Here is a 17,072-nt window from a genome sequence, read left to right as displayed (position 1 = left end):
GTCTCTGGCGCCGAGTGAATGCGGTACTCTGTGCTGGAAGGTGCCAACGGCAAGGGCAAGAATCAACGGCACCCGGGCTCCTGTGAGGCGATCGTCACAAGTGCATTCATGGTATCATCAGCGGAGGATCTGCTGCAGGAAAGCTAGCGAAGGTGTGCTGGGCAGGTTGTACGTCAATGAGGTCCATGGGCGGAGGTTTGGATGCGCCGAGCTATCGGTGGAGATCCCCGCGATCCACGGGTACGATAACGCCATCCAGGTCACGCTCATCCTTGACATTCATCATACTAGGTGGCTTCAAAAGTGGGCACTCTACAATCTCAAGGCGCGAGAAGATACACTGTCACGTTGATATGCTTTGGGTTGGCATGCTGGCAATACCTGCGACCGAGGTTCTCAGGATGCATGGACAAGTACTTATAGTTTGACATGGATATTCAATTCTCTCCATAATGCTATGCAAAGCCCCTTTCCGTCTCTATCCGGATTCCATGTCCGTATCCAGTATTTGTGATGTCCATTCACAACATACCTGTGCGCCGTACACCATGCTGCCCGTGGCAAGCCAGTGACGCCTCAGTTGGCGCCTTTTACGTAGTGATGCAATGCGCCCCCTCAACGCCAAACAAGACAAAGGAAGCAAGTCGATATAAAACAGGTAGCAAGAAATAAAGTAAGGTCGAGCCGCAAGAGGTGCAGGCTAGAGCAGGAATACATCAAAGGAAATGAGACCAAGAGAGTTCATGCCTCAAGTGGGAATAGGAGCAGGAGAGCTTGCTATGCCGTTCATGGGCGTTGGTACGGGTGTGCTGTCGCCGTTCAGTCCGCTCTTGTCGCTGATTGCGCTGCTTTCGTCCTTCAGCTTGGACTCGCTGGTGCCGGTGCTGTCGCTCTTGACGTCGTCGGCGAAAGCGCCCTTGCGACCTGGCTGGTATGTAGGCACTTGCCACATGACGCCGGTGAAGCTGCGGACCTGGAATCCCTTCTTCTCCCAGCGACGGCACTTGGCCCCTGACCTGTCGAGGGCGCGCAGACGCTCGTTGATGGCTCCCAGGTTTGCCTTGGGGCCTGCCTTGTTGATGGCGGCGGGTGCTGGGAAGGGTCCCTTGGAGTTGGGGTCGTTGATCATGTCGCCCATCTTCTTCCTCTTTGGCCCTGGCTTGGCCTTGGATGGTTTGGGGGTTGCGCCATTCGCGCCTGCGCCAGCTTCCATCTGCGCAGCACTCCGCTTGCTGCCGGGCTTGGGGCCCTTCCTCTTCGAAGAGGGAGGGGCCAGCGACGACGGTGTGCTTCCGTTCATGTTGGGGGTTGAGTCGGCGGGCGTGGCAGCAGGTGAGGGCTCGTTAATCTGCGGCGCGGGTGTTGGTGGAGAGGGCTTGGCCTCTTCCTTGGGCGGCGTTGCAGGCTCGTGTGGAAAGTCTCGCAGGGAATCCGGTGACAGCTTGAGTGCGACGACGAGTGTCTTTGGTGATTTCGTGGTCATGTTCGCGTGCAGAGGAACGCGGCGATGATGGACTGAGATGGCTGATGTAGAGGGCAGCAGAGATGGTGGTGGTGATGGTTTGGCCTGCAGCGGTGAGGAGAGAAGACAGTGGCTCTGCCGGTCAGCGCGTTGGCGTGTCGGTGGCTAGGGTGAGCAGCAAGCTGGGTGAGCCGTGCTTCACAGGAAGTCGAGGTATCGTCGAGCTGATGAAGCGCGTCGATGCAAGCAGAGCGTGGAGAGATGCAGAGGGGGAGTGGCAGGGAGAGTGGGTGGTGACGAAGGCTGCCGCGAGGGCAAAGAAAGGGCTTCGCCGGCCCAGCTGGGGTGGTCGGTTTCCCAGATCATATTGGGCGGGAATCGTCGCTAACGTTTTCTCATTGTATTCCGACACTCCCAAGAGGAGGAGGGCGCACGGCCCCCAGTCACGCTAGCCGCATTTGTGCTCTGGATATCTCGCTGTCGCTGCTGGCAGGCAATTATCGCATGTGCATCGCGTTTTCCATTGCGTTCTCCTGTCTGTTCTGCCCGTCATGGTGTGCTCGGCAGGATGTTGGCGTTCGACTGGCGAGGTCCGTGTGGCATCGAGCTAAATTGCGCGTTCCATGGAGCGGCGGGCGGTGCGGTAGAAGCATCGCGCATCGCCCACCCGGAGTCTGACACCAACCCAACCTTTTCTTCATCCGAGACGCTCAGAGTCTGCAGTCCATCGGACATGGTTCTATACTTGGAATGCCCTTACTTCCCGGGGGCTCACCGCACTGCGACGCGCCTTGCATCCTCATCCATGGTTCTATCGAGGCGCATCAGCTTGCACAGTACCGCTGACTCTCATGCATCGCCCCTGGGCCTGATCACAATCCACAACCAGGGACAACGCCTACCAACCGAGGCCGAGTGACGTTTGCTAGACCTGCCGCCGCATCCATCGTCGCCCCAGCCATCCACGATTAATCTAGACAAGTTGCAGCATTGGTGTTGCCTTAGCCTTGCCCAGAACATGTTCAAGGTCATCACCGCCAGGTCAACGCCAATACAGGTTTCATCGTCGTTTGTGTGATGAAGCGACGCCGCGCCACGCCATCCGAAGTCAATCCGTGCCAATAATTGTGGACTCAAACATGTGCTACCGCCTACCATATGGAGGAACACGGTGCTACATTTTTCTCAACACAATGCGAGGTGGGTACGAGATATGTAGTATGTCAAAATAGGTAGTCGCAACAACGAGACATTTTCGGAGCTCAATTGGGTCCATCTTGCTAGTCGGCAGCAGGAGGTCATTTTTCATAAAAGAGAAGAGTGGTCACCTAGCAATCACAAGGAAATCAATATGTATTAAATTTGAGCAAAATAAAGGATGCGCAATATGTTGGGAATGTAGAGGTAAGATCAGGACAACGCCATTGAGACGCTCGTTTGCGAAATGAAAAACATGATTGGAAACCATTTGAGCCCACTCCGTAACGCATCATCAAACATTATGGAGTTTACAGTCACCTGCGATTTAGACGAACATCTACTTCAATCGTGGAGCGGAGTATTTGACCAGGGAAAGCACGACATGTTAGAAGAATATAGAAGCTCATTTGCCAATATGGCATTCGAGCCGCGGAGAAGAACAAGGTAGCACGCCAACCTAGGAAAAAACCGAACACTCTGGAGTCTACGTTGACGTTGGATCACCCACTTTGCAAGTTTTTGGGTTGATGTAGTCTGCAGACCTGTTCAGATTTTTTATTCTATGAGGTGGTAGTAATGTATTGATAAGATATTATCCTTAGTCCTTCTCACTGTGGTGTCTATCAACCGCTTATGCAATTGACGATGTCTTGTATTCAAGCACACTCCATACAGTGTTGTCATGTCAGCGCGCTCTTGTCGCGCGATGCGTCTCAGCACTTCCTCCCATACAGCTGGTAGCAACGATATTAGCAGCCGCCTATGCTTCGTTCATCAGCCTCGCCGTCTCTTCGTCCCGTTCACTGCAGTACCGTTAGCTCTCCTTGCCTCATCACCACTAACCGCCACCTCGTCATCATTCATCCACTCCTTATTAGCGCCAGGACTGCGCCGTCTGAACTGACCAGCACCCACAGCCACCACCTCATCTTCACTATCGCTCGCCTCGATATCCAACAAGACCGGCATCCTGAACTCTGCGTCGCCAATCGCCGGTCCGAATTCCGTGGCCGAGGTCTTAACAGGGTCTACGGTGAGGACGTCGACTTCTTCGTCTTCGGCGTTTAGACGCCGTTTGTGCAATTCTTCGAGAGGCTGGATGTCGAATTCGTCTTCGCGCTCGATGTATTCCACGTTTTCTTCTACTTCGACGAAGTCGGGGGCGAGGGCGGACCAGCGTTGAGGCTGGAGGATCGACCAGAGCCAGACGCGGCCTGAGTCTACTCCGACGGCGGCGACGAAGGGTCGGAATGGGTGCCACTCGACTACGGAGAGCTCCTCTTTGGTGCCTTCTAGAATCTTGACTAAACTGCCCTGACCACGCTCCCAGACGTAGATGTGGTGGTTCATCCAGGTAGATGCTGTGACGTATTCGCCTGTAGGACTGAATGAGACGTGGTTCCATGAGAGCCTTTGCACAAGATCCTGGAACTTGTGCTCGACTTCCAGCTGCAGTGTGTCAAAGTCCAACTTTGGGTCGCTCAGATCGGGTAGGTGGAGTGTCCTGACAATACGATCGCTCGAGTTGAGTACGACATCCCTCCCTGATGGCGTCATGCGAATGTATACGATGATGTTGTTGGTGACGCGGAACGAGTAGCGGACGGCGTGTGTCTCGGTGTCTATAATGTTCAGCCACCCCTTGTTGGTGCCTGCTATGATGTGCTGGCCCGTCGGTGTAAAGAGCGTCATGGTGGTCGTCTGCTTGGCGTCTTGCGCCGTCTGCTTCTCGGAGGCATTCTCGCGTTCTATGTCGGTTCGATGGGGCGCGGACGAGAGGGAGTGTTTGACGGGGACTTCCTCGGACATGTCGACGATGACGGGCTGGTCTTCGAAGAGGGCGGCTACAAAGAGCATGCTAGACATCAATTAGATAAAAATAACCCTACGTGATATGTAAGCACTCACTGGTTCTTTGGGTGCAGCTCCGCTATGAAGATGGCCGCTTCAAAGCGGACGGTGCGCACCCGCGAGCCATCCTTCAAGTCCCAGAGCACGCACTTCCAGTCCTGTCCGGCGCTCAGAAGATAGCGATCGTTGGTCGACCAGCTAAGAGACTGGACCTGGCGCGTGTGGCCGCGCAGCTTGCGCGCAACGCCGTTTGTCTCAATGTCGAAGATGACGACGATGCCATCGTGCTGGAATCCAATCAGCGGAAATCACATGGCACGGCGTAACATTCGCGTACCCGTCCGGATGCAAGCAGATCGCCGCGGTGGCTGAAGCGAATTGACGTCGAGTGGCCGCTGCCTGCGCGTTGTCAGCTGCTGCCTGGTGGGAAAAGTAACCTGGGAACAATGTCGAACTCACGTAGGCGGCCAGTGATGACATCGGGGCAGTCCTGCGCGAGGACAAAGGGATCAACCAGCGAGAGATTCATGGTGGTGCACTGCAGAGGGCGGGGAGTGCAGAGGAAGGAACTCAATTGGCAGCATCTTTACAGACGCGACTGGTGAATGAAGTCCATAGGCGCAAAGTGAGGAGCATGGAATCGGCGTGGTCCCGTCCGCGGTGGTCACTGCACGTGAGACTCGGCTAGTGCGTCAAAGCGCGGCCGCAACTCTTTGTCGCCTTCCGTCTCTAACAGCACGACGCCCTCACCACCACCCCACCCGCCATCACCAACGGCCGCTCTTACCTACTTAGAGCGCGTCTTCCACCTCGCCGACCCCGATAGTGCTCCCCCGAGCGCTTTTAATACGCGCGCACGCCTTCGACCCCGAGGCGCGACCCGGCGAGCCCCCGACCCCCGTCCGCCCTTTTCACGGGTACGACTCTTCGACCGCATCTCTTTCAGCGCGCGGCGCGCAATCGGTCTTTCACCAGGCCCCACAGCTCTCGACGCAGCTACAACGGCAGTCGCACTTACTACTTAATACGCGGAGGAACCGCCCGGCGTGGCCACCGCGACCGCCGACCGATAGTTCTCTCACCCGCACTCCCTTTCTACTTCAACCGCCGCCAGGATGCCTCCCGGCGCCCCCCAGGTGTCGAAATGTCCGCTCCGGACGATCAAGGAGATCCAGTTCGGGCTGCTCTCCCCCGAGGAGATCAAGGCCATGAGTGTGGTCCACATCATCTACCCGGAGACCATGGACGAGCAGAAGCAGAAGCCGCGCGAGCAGGGTCTCAACGACCCCAAGCTCGGCACCATTGACCGCATGTACTCGTGCGCGACCTGCAAGGAGGACATTCAGACCTGCCCGGGTCACTTTGGTCACATCGAACTGCACACACCCGTCTTCCACGTCGGTTTCGTCGTGAAGATCAAGAAGCTGCTCGAGACTGTCTGCCACACGTGTGGTCTGATCAAGGCTGACTTCGTAAGTCTTCCCGCGGAAGACAGAGACTTCAGATCCTAGATTTTCGTGCTCATGCTAACTGCAATATCAGAACCATCCTGACTGGGCCGCCGCCGCCAAGACCAAGGATGCGAAGAAGCGTTTCGACAAGATCTGGCGCATGTCCAAGGGCAAGACCGTGTGCATGCAGGATGTGGACGACGGCAGCGACAAGAACAAGCTCCCCAAGATCGCCCACGGCGGCTGCGGCAGCAAACAGCCAGACTCTATCCGCAAGGAGGGTCTCAAGCTGACCGGCACCTGGAAACAGAGCAAGAAGGACGACGACGACGGCCAAGGCGACCGCAAGGAAGTCATCACACCGAAGCAGGCGCAGACTATCTTCAAGCTCATGTCTGACAACACACTCCAACTGCTCGGTCTGAACGCCGACTACGCTCGCCCCGAATGGATGATTCTCGATGTCCTGCCAGTACCTCCACCTCCGGTTCGCCCCAGTATCTCCGTCGACGGTACTGGTCAGGGTATGCGTGGAGAGGACGATTTGACCTACAAGCTTGGAGACATTATCCGCGCCAACGGTCGTGTCGCAGAATGTCAGCAGGAGGGTTCGCCTGCTCACGTAACGGCCGAGTTTGAGGCTCTCGTCCAGTACCACGTCGCCACCTACATGGACAACGACGCCAACGGTGTTCCACAGGCCATGCAGAAGTCTGGCCGACCGCTCAAGACTATCCGTGGTCGCTTGAAGGGCAAGGAGGGTCGTCTTCGTGGTAACTTGATGGGAAAGCGTGTCGACTTCTCCGCACGTACTGTCATCACCGGTGACCCTAACCTGTCACTGGACCAAGTCGGTGTGCCTCGATCTATCGCACGTACCCTGACATACCCCGAGGTTGTCACCAAGTTCAACATCAGCAAGCTGACGAACCTGGTGCGCAACGGTCCTAACCAACACCCTGGTGCCAACTACGTCATCAAGGCCGACGGTGTCCGTCTCGACCTCAAGCACAACAAGAACCTCGACGACCTGCGGTTACAGTACGGTTGGAAGGTCGAGCGCCACATTGACGACGACGATGTCATCATCTTCAACCGTCAGCCCTCGCTCCACAAGGAATCCATGATGGGACATCGCGTCAAGGTCATGCCCTACTCAACCTTCCGTCTCAACTTGTCCGTCACATCACCCTACAACGCTGATTTCGACGGTGACGAGATGAATCTTCACGTCCCCCAGAGTGACGAGACCCGCGCTGAGGTGCAGAACTTGTGCATGGTTCCCAAGCAGATTGTATCACCACAGAAGAACCAGCCCTTGATGGGTATCGTGCAGGACACGCTTCTCGGTGTTTACAAGATGAGTCGTCGTGACAACTTCATCCCCATCGAGCAGGTCATGCCCATCCTCATGTGGGTGCCTGATTGGGATGGTATTGTTCCAGAGCCGGCCATTCTGAAGCCCCGGCCTCTCTGGACTGGTAAGCAGATTATCAGCATGGCTTTCCCACGCGAGGTCAACATTGAGAAGAAGGAGGCGGACTCCAAGCCCAATGCATACAACGACATCGTCGACAAGTCGTTCGCTATCAAGGGTGGTCAGCTGCTTTACGGTCAGGTCACAAAGAAGATTGTCGGAGCCTCTGCAGGTGGTGTTATTCACATCATCTTCAACGAGCTCGGACCGGATGCAGCAGTCAAGTTCTTCAATGCCTGCCAGCGCATCTGTAACTGGTGGCTTCTTACGTACGGTTTCAGTTTCGGTGTGGGTGACACCATCCCAGACCCCGCCACCTCCGACAAGATTGCCTCCGAAATCGGCAAGTCCAAGGCCAAGGTTGAAGAGATCATTGCGACGGCTACTAAGGACGCGCTTGAGCCCATGCCTGGTATGACGATTCGTGGTACATTCGAATCCAAGGTCCAGAAGTTCCTTAACGAAGGTCGTGAGGGTGGAGGTACCGCTGCTCAGACCAGTTTGAAGGATTTCAACAACGTTGTCCAAACTGTCGTCTCCGGTTCCAAGGGTTCCACTGTCAACATCTCTCAGATGGTTGCCCTTGTCGGTCAACAAGCTGTGGAAGGACAGCGTATTCCTTACGGTTTCAAGTACAGGACACTGCCGCATTTCTCCAAGGACGACTACTCGCCAGAGTCTCGTGGATTCGTCGAAAACTCGTATCTGCGCGGTCTTACGCCGTCGGAGTTCTTCTTCCACGCCATGGCTGGTCGTGAGGGTTTGATCGATACAGCAGTCAAGACAGCTGAGACTGGTTACATTCAACGTCGTCTCGTCAAGGCGCTCGAAGATGTTATGGTCAAGTACGATGGAACTGTGCGTAACTCTATGGGAGATATCGTTGAGTTCATCTACGGTGAAGACGGTTTGGATGGCGCACACATTGAGAACCAGTCCATGGATATCCTCATGGCTTCCGAGGCCGACTTTGAGGATGGATACAAGCTTGACGTTCTCACGACGGACTACCCGGAGATTCCAGTGTCGAAGCTGGAGGGTGCTACTATGTTCCAGGGTGACGTCGACGTTCAACGAGCCCTGGACGAAGAGTTCGAGATGATCAAACTTGATCGTCAGACTCTCCGCAAGAATGTGACCGACGAGAACCTAGAGTCCTTCCAGTTGCCGCTCAACATTCAGCGTATGATCCGGTCCGCTCAGGCGCGGTTTAATATCAACCCCGAGAAGGCTGTCAGCAACCTACACCCCATCGAGACCATCAGACAGGTGCAAGAGACTCTGGAGCGATTGGTTGTCATTCGTGGCACCGACGAACTGTCAAGAGAGGCCCAGAGCAGTGCAACGTATCTGTTCAAGGCTCATCTTCGCGCTCGTCTCGCATACAAGAAGCTTGTCGTTCAGCATCGCCTAAACAAGGAGGCCCTGAACTATGTTCTTGGTGAACTCGAAGACCGCTTCCTCAAGGCCGCTGTCGCTCCTGGTGAGATGGTAGGTGTTCTGGCCGCGCAATCCATCGGTGAACCCGCTACACAAATGACGCTTAACACTTTCCATTTTGCCGGTGTGTCTTCTAAGAACGTCACTCTCGGTGTGCCCCGTCTCAAGGAAATTCTGAACGTCGCTGCCAACATCAAGACTCCGTCTATGTTGGTCCGCCAAACAGACTCCAAGGCCAGCCAACAGGATGCCAAGCGCCTGCGAAGCACCATCGAGCTCACAACCCTCCGCTCATTGACACAAGCTGTTGAGCTTTACTACGACCCCGACATCCAGTCCACGCTAGTTGAGGAGGACCAGGACATGGTTGAGTCCTACTTCATTCTTCCCGAAGAGGACGAAGTTATCGAGTCCCAGTCCAAGTGGCTGCTTCGAATCATCCTCGACCGCAAGAAGTTGTTGGACAAGAGTATCACCATTGGCGAAGTTGCCGGCAAGATCAAGGAAGAGTTCAAGCCCAACCTGGCAGTCATCTTCAGTGACGAGAACGCCGACGAGCAGGTCATGCGTGTTCGTTTCATCTGGGACCAGAACCTTCAAAAGGATGACGAGGATGAGGACGAGCGTGACGAGCGATGGATGCGCAAGCTTGAGAAGCATCTTCTCGATGACGTTACGCTACGTGGTGTTCGCGGTATCGAGCGTGCTTTCATCCGAGACCACATCACTACCGTTGAGTTGGCAGACAAGTCTCTTGTACACTCGAAGAACAAGGACGAGTGCAAGGAGTGGGTGCTCGATACTACAGGTACTGCACTGGCCGAGGTGCTTGCCATTGAGGGCGTTGATGCCACCAAGACCTACTCCAACTCTTTCATCGAGATCCTCGCTGTTCTTGGGATCGAAGCGGCTCGTGCAGGTCTTCTCAAGGAGCTTGGTATGGTCTTGTCCTTCGACGGTTCTTACGTCAACCATCGTCACATGGCCTTGCTCGTCGACATTATGTGCCAGCGTGGTCTTCTCATGGCCATCACCCGTCACGGTATCAACCGTAACGACACTGGTGCTCTTATGCGTTGTTCTTTCGAAGAAACAGTCGAGATTCTCCTGGAAGCTGCCGGATTTGGTGAGCTGGACGACTGCCGTGGTGTATCTGAGAACATCATGCTCGGTCAGTTGGCGCCTATGGGTACTGGAGAGTTTGACGTCGTCATGGACAACGCCATGCTTCTCACCATGGTGGAGGACAACTCCAAGATGATGGGTGGCGCTGCTGGCGCTGGCAACTACCTGAGTGACGGGGCCAACACACCCTATGACTTGGGCTCTCCTACGTACGAGGGTGGCATGGGTGTCGGCTCTTACGATCAGGTTTCGTTCTCTCCTATGGCTGCCGCTGGTGGAGGTGACGATTCCGGTGGTCTCACTGACTATGGTCGTATGTACGGAGGTGGTGGTTTCAGCCCCGGCGGGTACGACGGAGGCAGAAGCCCGGGTGGTTCAGGCTTCACTGGCATGTCCCCTGGCTTTACCAGCCCGGTGTCTCCAGGCTTCTCACCAACCTCGCCTGGTTACTCGCCTACCTCGCCTGGTACTGCCAGCCCTCGTTTCGCCGCAACATCACCAGGATACATGGCTTCGCCTACATCCCCGCACTACTCGCCTACATCGCCTCGATACGGCTCACCCACATCACCGTCGTACTCGCCCACATCTCCTGCTGGCTACTCCCCGACGTCGCCTCAATACTCTCCCACATCGCCCAACTACAGCCCGACGTCCCCAACGTTCATGGGTGGCGCGACGTCCCCCGCGTACAGCCCGACGTCGCCACAATACAGCCCCACATCGCCGCAGTACAGTCCCACAAGCCCTCAGTACCAAGCGAGCAGCAACAGGCAGTCTCCAACTTCACCCACGTCGCCGCAATACAGCCCGACGTCGCCTCGCTACTCGCCCACCAGTCCAGCAGGCTCCTTCTCACCTACCTCTCCGCGCTACAGCCCTACCTCTCCGGGCGGAGCGTACTCTCCTACGTAAGTAACCCTTTGGTCATAGTTGTAGACAACACTCCGTTTATCTTGCACGTGCTAACGTTTATTCCAGATCTCCAAAGCAATAGTTGGCTTGATGGCGATGTAGGTATCGGAGCCTTCTTTTTTCTCTCTCGATCTCTTCTTCTAGTTTTTGTGTATGAAAATGTTCTTTTCCTCTCTCTTTACCATGGCTTGATGATCTAGGTGAGTGACCTCTTCCGGTGTGAAAATGTCGAGCAAGTGCCTTACCTGCTCCCCTTCTCCCCCGAGAGTGCTCTCTCCTAGAACTTCTTCCGTCCATGGTCGCTCTACCCTATCACGGCTGGTCTCGTATAGCAGTCTCATGTCTGTATATGTGGTATGCCGTTCCTTTAACTAGGCTCACGGCACTACTACTGTCACTCACATGGATTCTGCGCAACGAGTGATGGGGCTTTCCCTCTTTTTCCATGCTTTTGTACCACTATTATCCGAAGCTGCACGGTTGTGGCACCAAAAACCTGCTTTTTGCGCGTTTCTTCTTTTACTCTTGTCACGCGGTTCAAGATTGCATACAAACACCCTGAGTTCCCTTCTACGCGGCTGGGGTTGTTTTACGGGCGTTTAATCATTCTGCTTTTACCTTGCTCTGGAAGAAAATTGCGCATGGGCGTTTGGTAGCGGAGCGTCTGTTTGTTGAATTATTGCGCGCCTTTGCCCTCAGAACATAATCGGGGGCTTTCTTTTTGAGAGATGGATGCTTGCGCATGTTTAGAAAGACAGACTTGCTGGCCCGATACAAATTGCGTTTCGGTGGGGCTTTTTTACTTGCTGGAGGGAAAATGAGACGCATGAGATGGGAATATAGAGTCACGTTGTTGCGTTGCTGCGCGTTGGCTGAGACTGGGTGCTGGGTAGATAATTAAGAAGAAATATGACGATGTTATTGTCAATTGGCGTGTGATCCGCTTCGAGGATGTGAGGATGTGTGTGTGTGTGTCGTCTCCTGTTTCTCTTCGGAACATGCATCAACTAACTTGTGTCTTATGATTCAGTTTTACTAGGCGCAACGATCTCGTCTGTTTAGTCGTCAAAACATGGGAGCGTTGGGGTCGTGGTTTCCGCACTCGGCAATCGCGCGATCACGTGTCTTGAAGTGCGGCCTTCGTTGTCGCGTCGGTGGTCGCTTCCTCGCTCTTCCACCTCACTCCATTTTCACACTTTTGGCTGTTGACTGCCACGGACGGCTTGTGAGTTTTTACTGCGGTCGGTGAGAATCGAGATCGCTCACGAAATGATCAAAGGGTATTGGCCTGGCTTCTGGTTGATCGCTCTTTGTGTTTGCCGTTCGCGTCAGCGCGGCGGACCGTACCTGCCTCCAGGGCCATCATACGACACCACACACATTATCCACGATGCGCATAACAGTTTCACCCTGCTACGCTCGGGCTCGGTAGATCGAGCGGCAGCTTGAGATCCTTGACTGCGCATCTACAGTTACCGGTTATGTCTCTCATAACACGCCTCGACGCATTCCACTAACGCCGTGTGCAATCGTTCACGCCTATGTTCTTTCGCTACCCTCGAGAGACAATCATGTTTCACATGCAAGAAAGAGATAGTTTTGGGATCTTTTCTATTCTATATCGACCTCACGCTATACCAAAAGTCGGAGATCAGCTTCGCTATCTCATCCATGGGCGCCAAATCTGCGGATAAGTCAAGACAGGGTCAACTGCGTACACAATGCGTCCCTACAAGTCTACCTCTCATGACCTTCAAAGCGGTGGGTAGATATGGTCTCAGGATCCCGGATGCTCATTGATCGAGTCCAAGGCTCTTGTGAAGGCCGTCTTGCCTCCTTTTGCGGCATTGTTCGGATTACGCTTGGCCTTGGCATCGAGGTCTGGATTACCTGGCGCATTGTTACTCAAAGCTTTCCTGGAGTTGAGAATAGTGGCAGGAGCAGAGGGTTGGGGCGCGGCGTTTGATCTGTCCTCAAGCAAGTAACTTTTGTTACTGATCGCTCTCCGCATGATTTCCACCTGATTAGTCAGTTCTTCGGCAGGTTGACCATCGTCATACGCCACACCTAGCCTGTTTTCTAGCTCTTTGAGATCCTTCACGGCCTGCAATCTCCGCTGTTCATCCGTCAAAGGAACCTCTGGAGCGCCGATATCTTTGATCATACCATATCTGATCGTCTCGCCCCAATTCAAGAGATCATAGATGCGGTTTGGGCCGTCCTTGTACACTGCTTTGGGGTGGTCTGTACATTGTTGCGATCTTACGCAGAACGCATTCATACAGCGGACACGATAGACTTTTCCCTCGTACAAGAAGTTGATCCACTCTAGGCAAAATCCAAACTTGCCGTCCTTGAAAGCCGCACGATCCTTAGCGCCTTCGCCGGGCACGTGGTGGGATGATTCGAATAGTGCGCCTGTGGCACCATTTCTTACATTCTTATTCCAGTCACCGCCTCTCCAAACTCGGACTGTCTTGGAAAAGAGGTCGTCGAAATTCTTGATGATGTATTCGTCGGGGTAGGTTTGCTCCGTGAAGGCGAGTCGAGGAGGGAGTGGCTTGGCCTTCGTTTCCTTTTTGGGTTCCCCAGCACCGAGTTTACTCTTCAAACCCTTGAATATGGGCATCTTGGATTATCACCTAGTCCTATGATGGCGAGACTTGCTACACAGAAGACTGAAGAATACAAGAGGTGTACAGCGAATGTGTGTTGCGGCCGAGGACTGCGAAGAGGAATAACGGTTCCTGATATCGACAGAGCTAAAAGAGTCAAATATGGGAGGATGAGGTAGGAGCTTGAATGGATCACGGGCGTATACTTTGAGTACGCGTATGTTTCTGTGGGGATAGTTGAGAAATCCGTACTGGAGTGCAGGTTGCGTAGGAAGTTGTGTGCGTATATCTATGGCAGGGAGAGTGCCTTTTGATATACTACGAGGTACGAGAGGTGAATGGTCATAGCTGCGACTGGGTTGCCACAGTCTTCCTTCGCAAGCTGTCAGCGGTCCAAAGTACCACATACCTTTCACCAAGCTAATGAGACACAGAAGATCTTGTGCTGATACTAACTTATTTCACACTTGCCTTTGGTACACCATGAAGCAAAGGTTCTATTGCACTTGGAGGTCCTTCTTCGGAAAGACTTGGATGGCTCCTCGCCAAGATCAGAGCAGCTTGTCTCGTTGCTTGTACGGAGTCGCTCCCATCAGACACGACAATGTCTCATTACTGTTTTGCCGCAATTACCGGAGATTAAAGACACCATCAATAGGGTGATTGGGTGACATCTCGGTTTCTTCCTTTGATTCCCTCATTGTGTGGCTACACAATAAGCGTGCATTCCAACATAGAACTACGGTATGTCTTACATAGTCTAGAACCGCTTGCTTTCGGTCTCACTCATATGGCAGAGTTTGTTGACAAACGCGAACGCTCGGATAGTGGTCCTGGCTCTGTACGTCAACGCTTCTTGCTCACGGCCTTCCGTTGTCTTTTAGCGTACTTCACTACTATCAGCGCTGGTCCCACAAAAGGCGTGGCCGTGCTGAGATAGATTCACTTGGTAAGTCCAAATCTATACTCGTATAAGAGTCTCCTACTTTGTGCCTTTGTTGTTACTGACTCTTTGTCTGGGGCCGGCAACTCAACCCCCAAGACCGCAACACTCCACACTTGAGTTGACAAGACCTGACCACCAACAGCGCCAGTTTATTGAAGAAATTCAGAACCCCTGCGCAACGATGTTTGGATTCAAGGACAAAAAGGATGTACGCGCTGCGACTGGGACTTTGTTCCCCACCCCCAAGACATCTACTTCATCTCATGCTACTTCATGTAAGCCATTCGAAAAGGTGGTTAATCTCGGAAAAGACATCTGTCATTCATTCGCCACTACCTTGGGCCGCAAGACCTCTGAGAAGCCGTCCTCGACGAATCAGTCAAACTCCCCGATTCGTCTACCAAGCGACACGCCGACAGCAACCACTTTGTCACATCACACATCAGAAGTCTGCAACACTGGTCCACCCTCACGATCGTCTTTAACGTCGACGGCTCCAACCGACCATTCTCTCCCGCGTCTTGACTGTGGTGACACATTCTTCGTACCAGGTATCTCTCCTTCCCTCGAATCGCATTCGAACCTAAAGCATCCACCGACCCAGGCACAAGACGGCCTTTCCGTACGCTTGTTGGAACCCAACGCCTACGAGCTTCCCACTAAATCTGTAGATCAAGCCGAAGGGGAGATCTCCGCGCTGCCAGAGCAGCCTGCTGTGAAAAAGGAAAAGACACATCGTCTGCGCCGCTATGTGAAGGCTGCTTGTAAGAAACTTGACTTCTCACGCTTCATGGATCTCCGATTCTCGAAGCTCAATCCAGACAAGCCAGGCCGCAATGACTCCGCAGTTGGCTCGGGTACACTTTCTGATGCGGAGAAGGGCAAGCGTGGCGAAAGCGCGAACACCAACAAAGACGTTTCAGATGAAGGTGACGGCCCGCGTTGCGACTTCAAGACGATTGAGGCAATTCCCGATGCAAAGTACCGCGAACTGATCAAGGCCTGTGATCTTTCCTCCTCGCCCACCACTACCGTCGAAGTAGTGCGCCGCGCGAAGGGCACGTTCAACGCAGCGACTTTTGTCACTGTTTGTGAAGGCGAGCAAACTCGCAAGTACGTTGTCCGCGTCCCTGGCCATGGTACATTTGCACACTGGACGGAAGCAGACTCCTACGTGTTGAAGAACGAAGCTCAGCTAATTGAGTACATCCGCAAGAACACAACGGCACCTGTCGCACAGGTCATTCACTACTCCACGGGTCACGACAACGCGCTCGGTTTCCCGTACATCTTGATGACGATGCTACCCGGTACGCAAGCTAACAACATCTGGTTCCCAGAAGATTATCCATGCGTCGAGTCCGATCTCTTCCAACATGCGGATGTCCCGCCTCCCCATATCGAAAAGAAGCGTCTCAAGTTCCTACGCTCTTTGGCACGAGTAATGATTCAGATTCAGACTCTCAAATTTGAGGCCATTGGAGCACCGACGTTCGACGACGACGGCAATCTCATCGGTGTTGGACCCACGTGCCACTGGACATACAAAGATGGTGATGAATCTTTTAAACGTCCACCGGCTGCTACAACCGAGGAATATATTCGCGCTCGCGTGAAAGCCAAGATGAAACAGATGAATGATAAGATTCTTGAAGATATACTGAAAAACGATGATTGGGACGAAGACGATGGGCGTGAAGCCAGTGGTGTCCAAGCCATTCTCGGCATCATCTTCCGTCAGCCGGCGTTCCGCGGGCAATCTGGCGAGACTTTTACCCTCCACCACCACGATCTCGACCTGCAAAACATCCTTTGCGACGAGGAGGGCAACGTAACCGGAATCATCGACTGGGATAATGCAATCGCAGCACCACGCTGTATCGGCGCAACAGCTGTTCCCATGTTTCTCCGCAACGACTGGTTCCCACCTTACGCGCTTGGTCTCGAAATCCCGCCGTGCATGGCATGGAACTACGAACACTACCGCGAAATTTACGCCGCCGCCATAGCTGAAGCTAGCGATGCTGAAACCGCAGAGTTCACGCTGAAATCGGGTCTCTACCAAGCCGCTGTCGCCGCAGTAACTCAAGGTGGGGACGCAGATAGTCTCATAGACAAGTTACTCCGCGAGATACCTCATTGTCGTGTGGATTACTGGCAGTTCGTTAGGGGGATGGGTCGGGGTGGTTGGGACTCTGCGCGCGCCCTGCTCCAGACGCATTTTGCCCGCATCTTCGAGCCGGTGATGCCGCCTGAGGGTCTTCTTGAGGCGCTGGATGAAGAGCTGGAGATGCAGACTACTTGGTGGTCGTGCTGTGATGAGCTCATCGACTTTTATGAGGCTGAGAAGGAGGGGAACGGTGATGAGGAGGAGGATGGTGCTGAGGAAGCAGAGCATGATACTGCCGTCGTCTCGGGTTGAAGAGATAGTGAGTCCAAACCTCGAACAATATACCACGCCTCACTACCGGAAACCGACGATAGCCAACTTTTTCGATTGAGCATACTACCGAAAGCCTCATCGGCTGGTAAAGATCGCGAACATTAAGAACAGAGACCGTAATACTGTCGCATCGCCATGTAAAACGGA

At 53.9% G+C, this 17,072-nt stretch overlaps 5 protein-coding genes across 5 annotated transcripts; 2 read left to right on the top strand and 3 right to left on the bottom strand.

The window, feature by feature from the left end:
• Positions 1 to 748: 748 nt before the first annotated feature.
• J4E90_004466 (uncharacterized protein) lies at positions 749 to 1,483 on the bottom strand (the record flags this gene model as incomplete). Its single annotated transcript, XM_051434031.1, has 1 exon — positions 749 to 1,483. One exon carries the CDS (start codon positions 1,481 to 1,483, stop codon positions 749 to 751), a length of 735 nt encoding a protein of 244 aa, XP_051292549.1.
• Positions 1,484 to 3,436: 1,953 nt separating this feature from the next.
• J4E90_004465 (uncharacterized protein) lies at positions 3,437 to 5,042 on the bottom strand (the record flags this gene model as incomplete). The annotated part of the gene is made up of 4 exons (XM_051434030.1): positions 3,437 to 4,520; positions 4,571 to 4,800; positions 4,851 to 4,912; positions 4,973 to 5,042. The coding sequence occupies 4 exons, from the start codon at positions 5,040 to 5,042 to the stop codon at positions 3,437 to 3,439; spliced, it is 1,446 nt and encodes a 481-aa protein (XP_051292548.1).
• Positions 5,043 to 5,628: 586 nt separating this feature from the next.
• Positions 5,629 to 10,921, top strand: J4E90_004464 (DNA-directed RNA polymerase II subunit RPB1; the record flags this gene model as incomplete). The annotated part of the gene is made up of 2 exons (XM_051434029.1): positions 5,629 to 5,985; positions 6,056 to 10,921. The coding sequence occupies 2 exons, from the start codon at positions 5,629 to 5,631 to the stop codon at positions 10,919 to 10,921; spliced, it is 5,223 nt and encodes a 1,740-aa protein (XP_051292547.1).
• Positions 10,922 to 12,698: 1,777 nt separating this feature from the next.
• On the bottom strand, positions 12,699 to 13,550 carry J4E90_004463 (uncharacterized protein; the record flags this gene model as incomplete). Its single annotated transcript, XM_051434028.1, has 1 exon — positions 12,699 to 13,550. The coding sequence occupies one exon, from the start codon at positions 13,548 to 13,550 to the stop codon at positions 12,699 to 12,701; it is 852 nt and encodes a 283-aa protein (XP_051292546.1).
• Positions 13,551 to 14,326: 776 nt separating this feature from the next.
• On the top strand, positions 14,327 to 16,904 carry J4E90_004462 (uncharacterized protein; the record flags this gene model as incomplete). Its single annotated transcript, XM_051434027.1, has 2 exons — positions 14,327 to 14,377; positions 14,625 to 16,904. 2 exons carry the CDS (start codon positions 14,327 to 14,329, stop codon positions 16,902 to 16,904), a joined length of 2,331 nt encoding a protein of 776 aa, XP_051292545.1.
• Positions 16,905 to 17,072: the final 168 nt, after the last annotated feature.

This window comes from Alternaria incomplexa (assembly GCF_024043165.1).
Source record: "Alternaria incomplexa strain BMP 0042 chromosome Unknown scaffold_5, whole genome shotgun sequence".
Classification (NCBI taxonomy): domain Eukaryota; kingdom Fungi; phylum Ascomycota; class Dothideomycetes; order Pleosporales; family Pleosporaceae; genus Alternaria; species Alternaria incomplexa.
The sequence above is the reverse complement of the archived record's forward strand: the minus strand, read 5'-3'. Positions and strand labels throughout refer to the sequence as shown.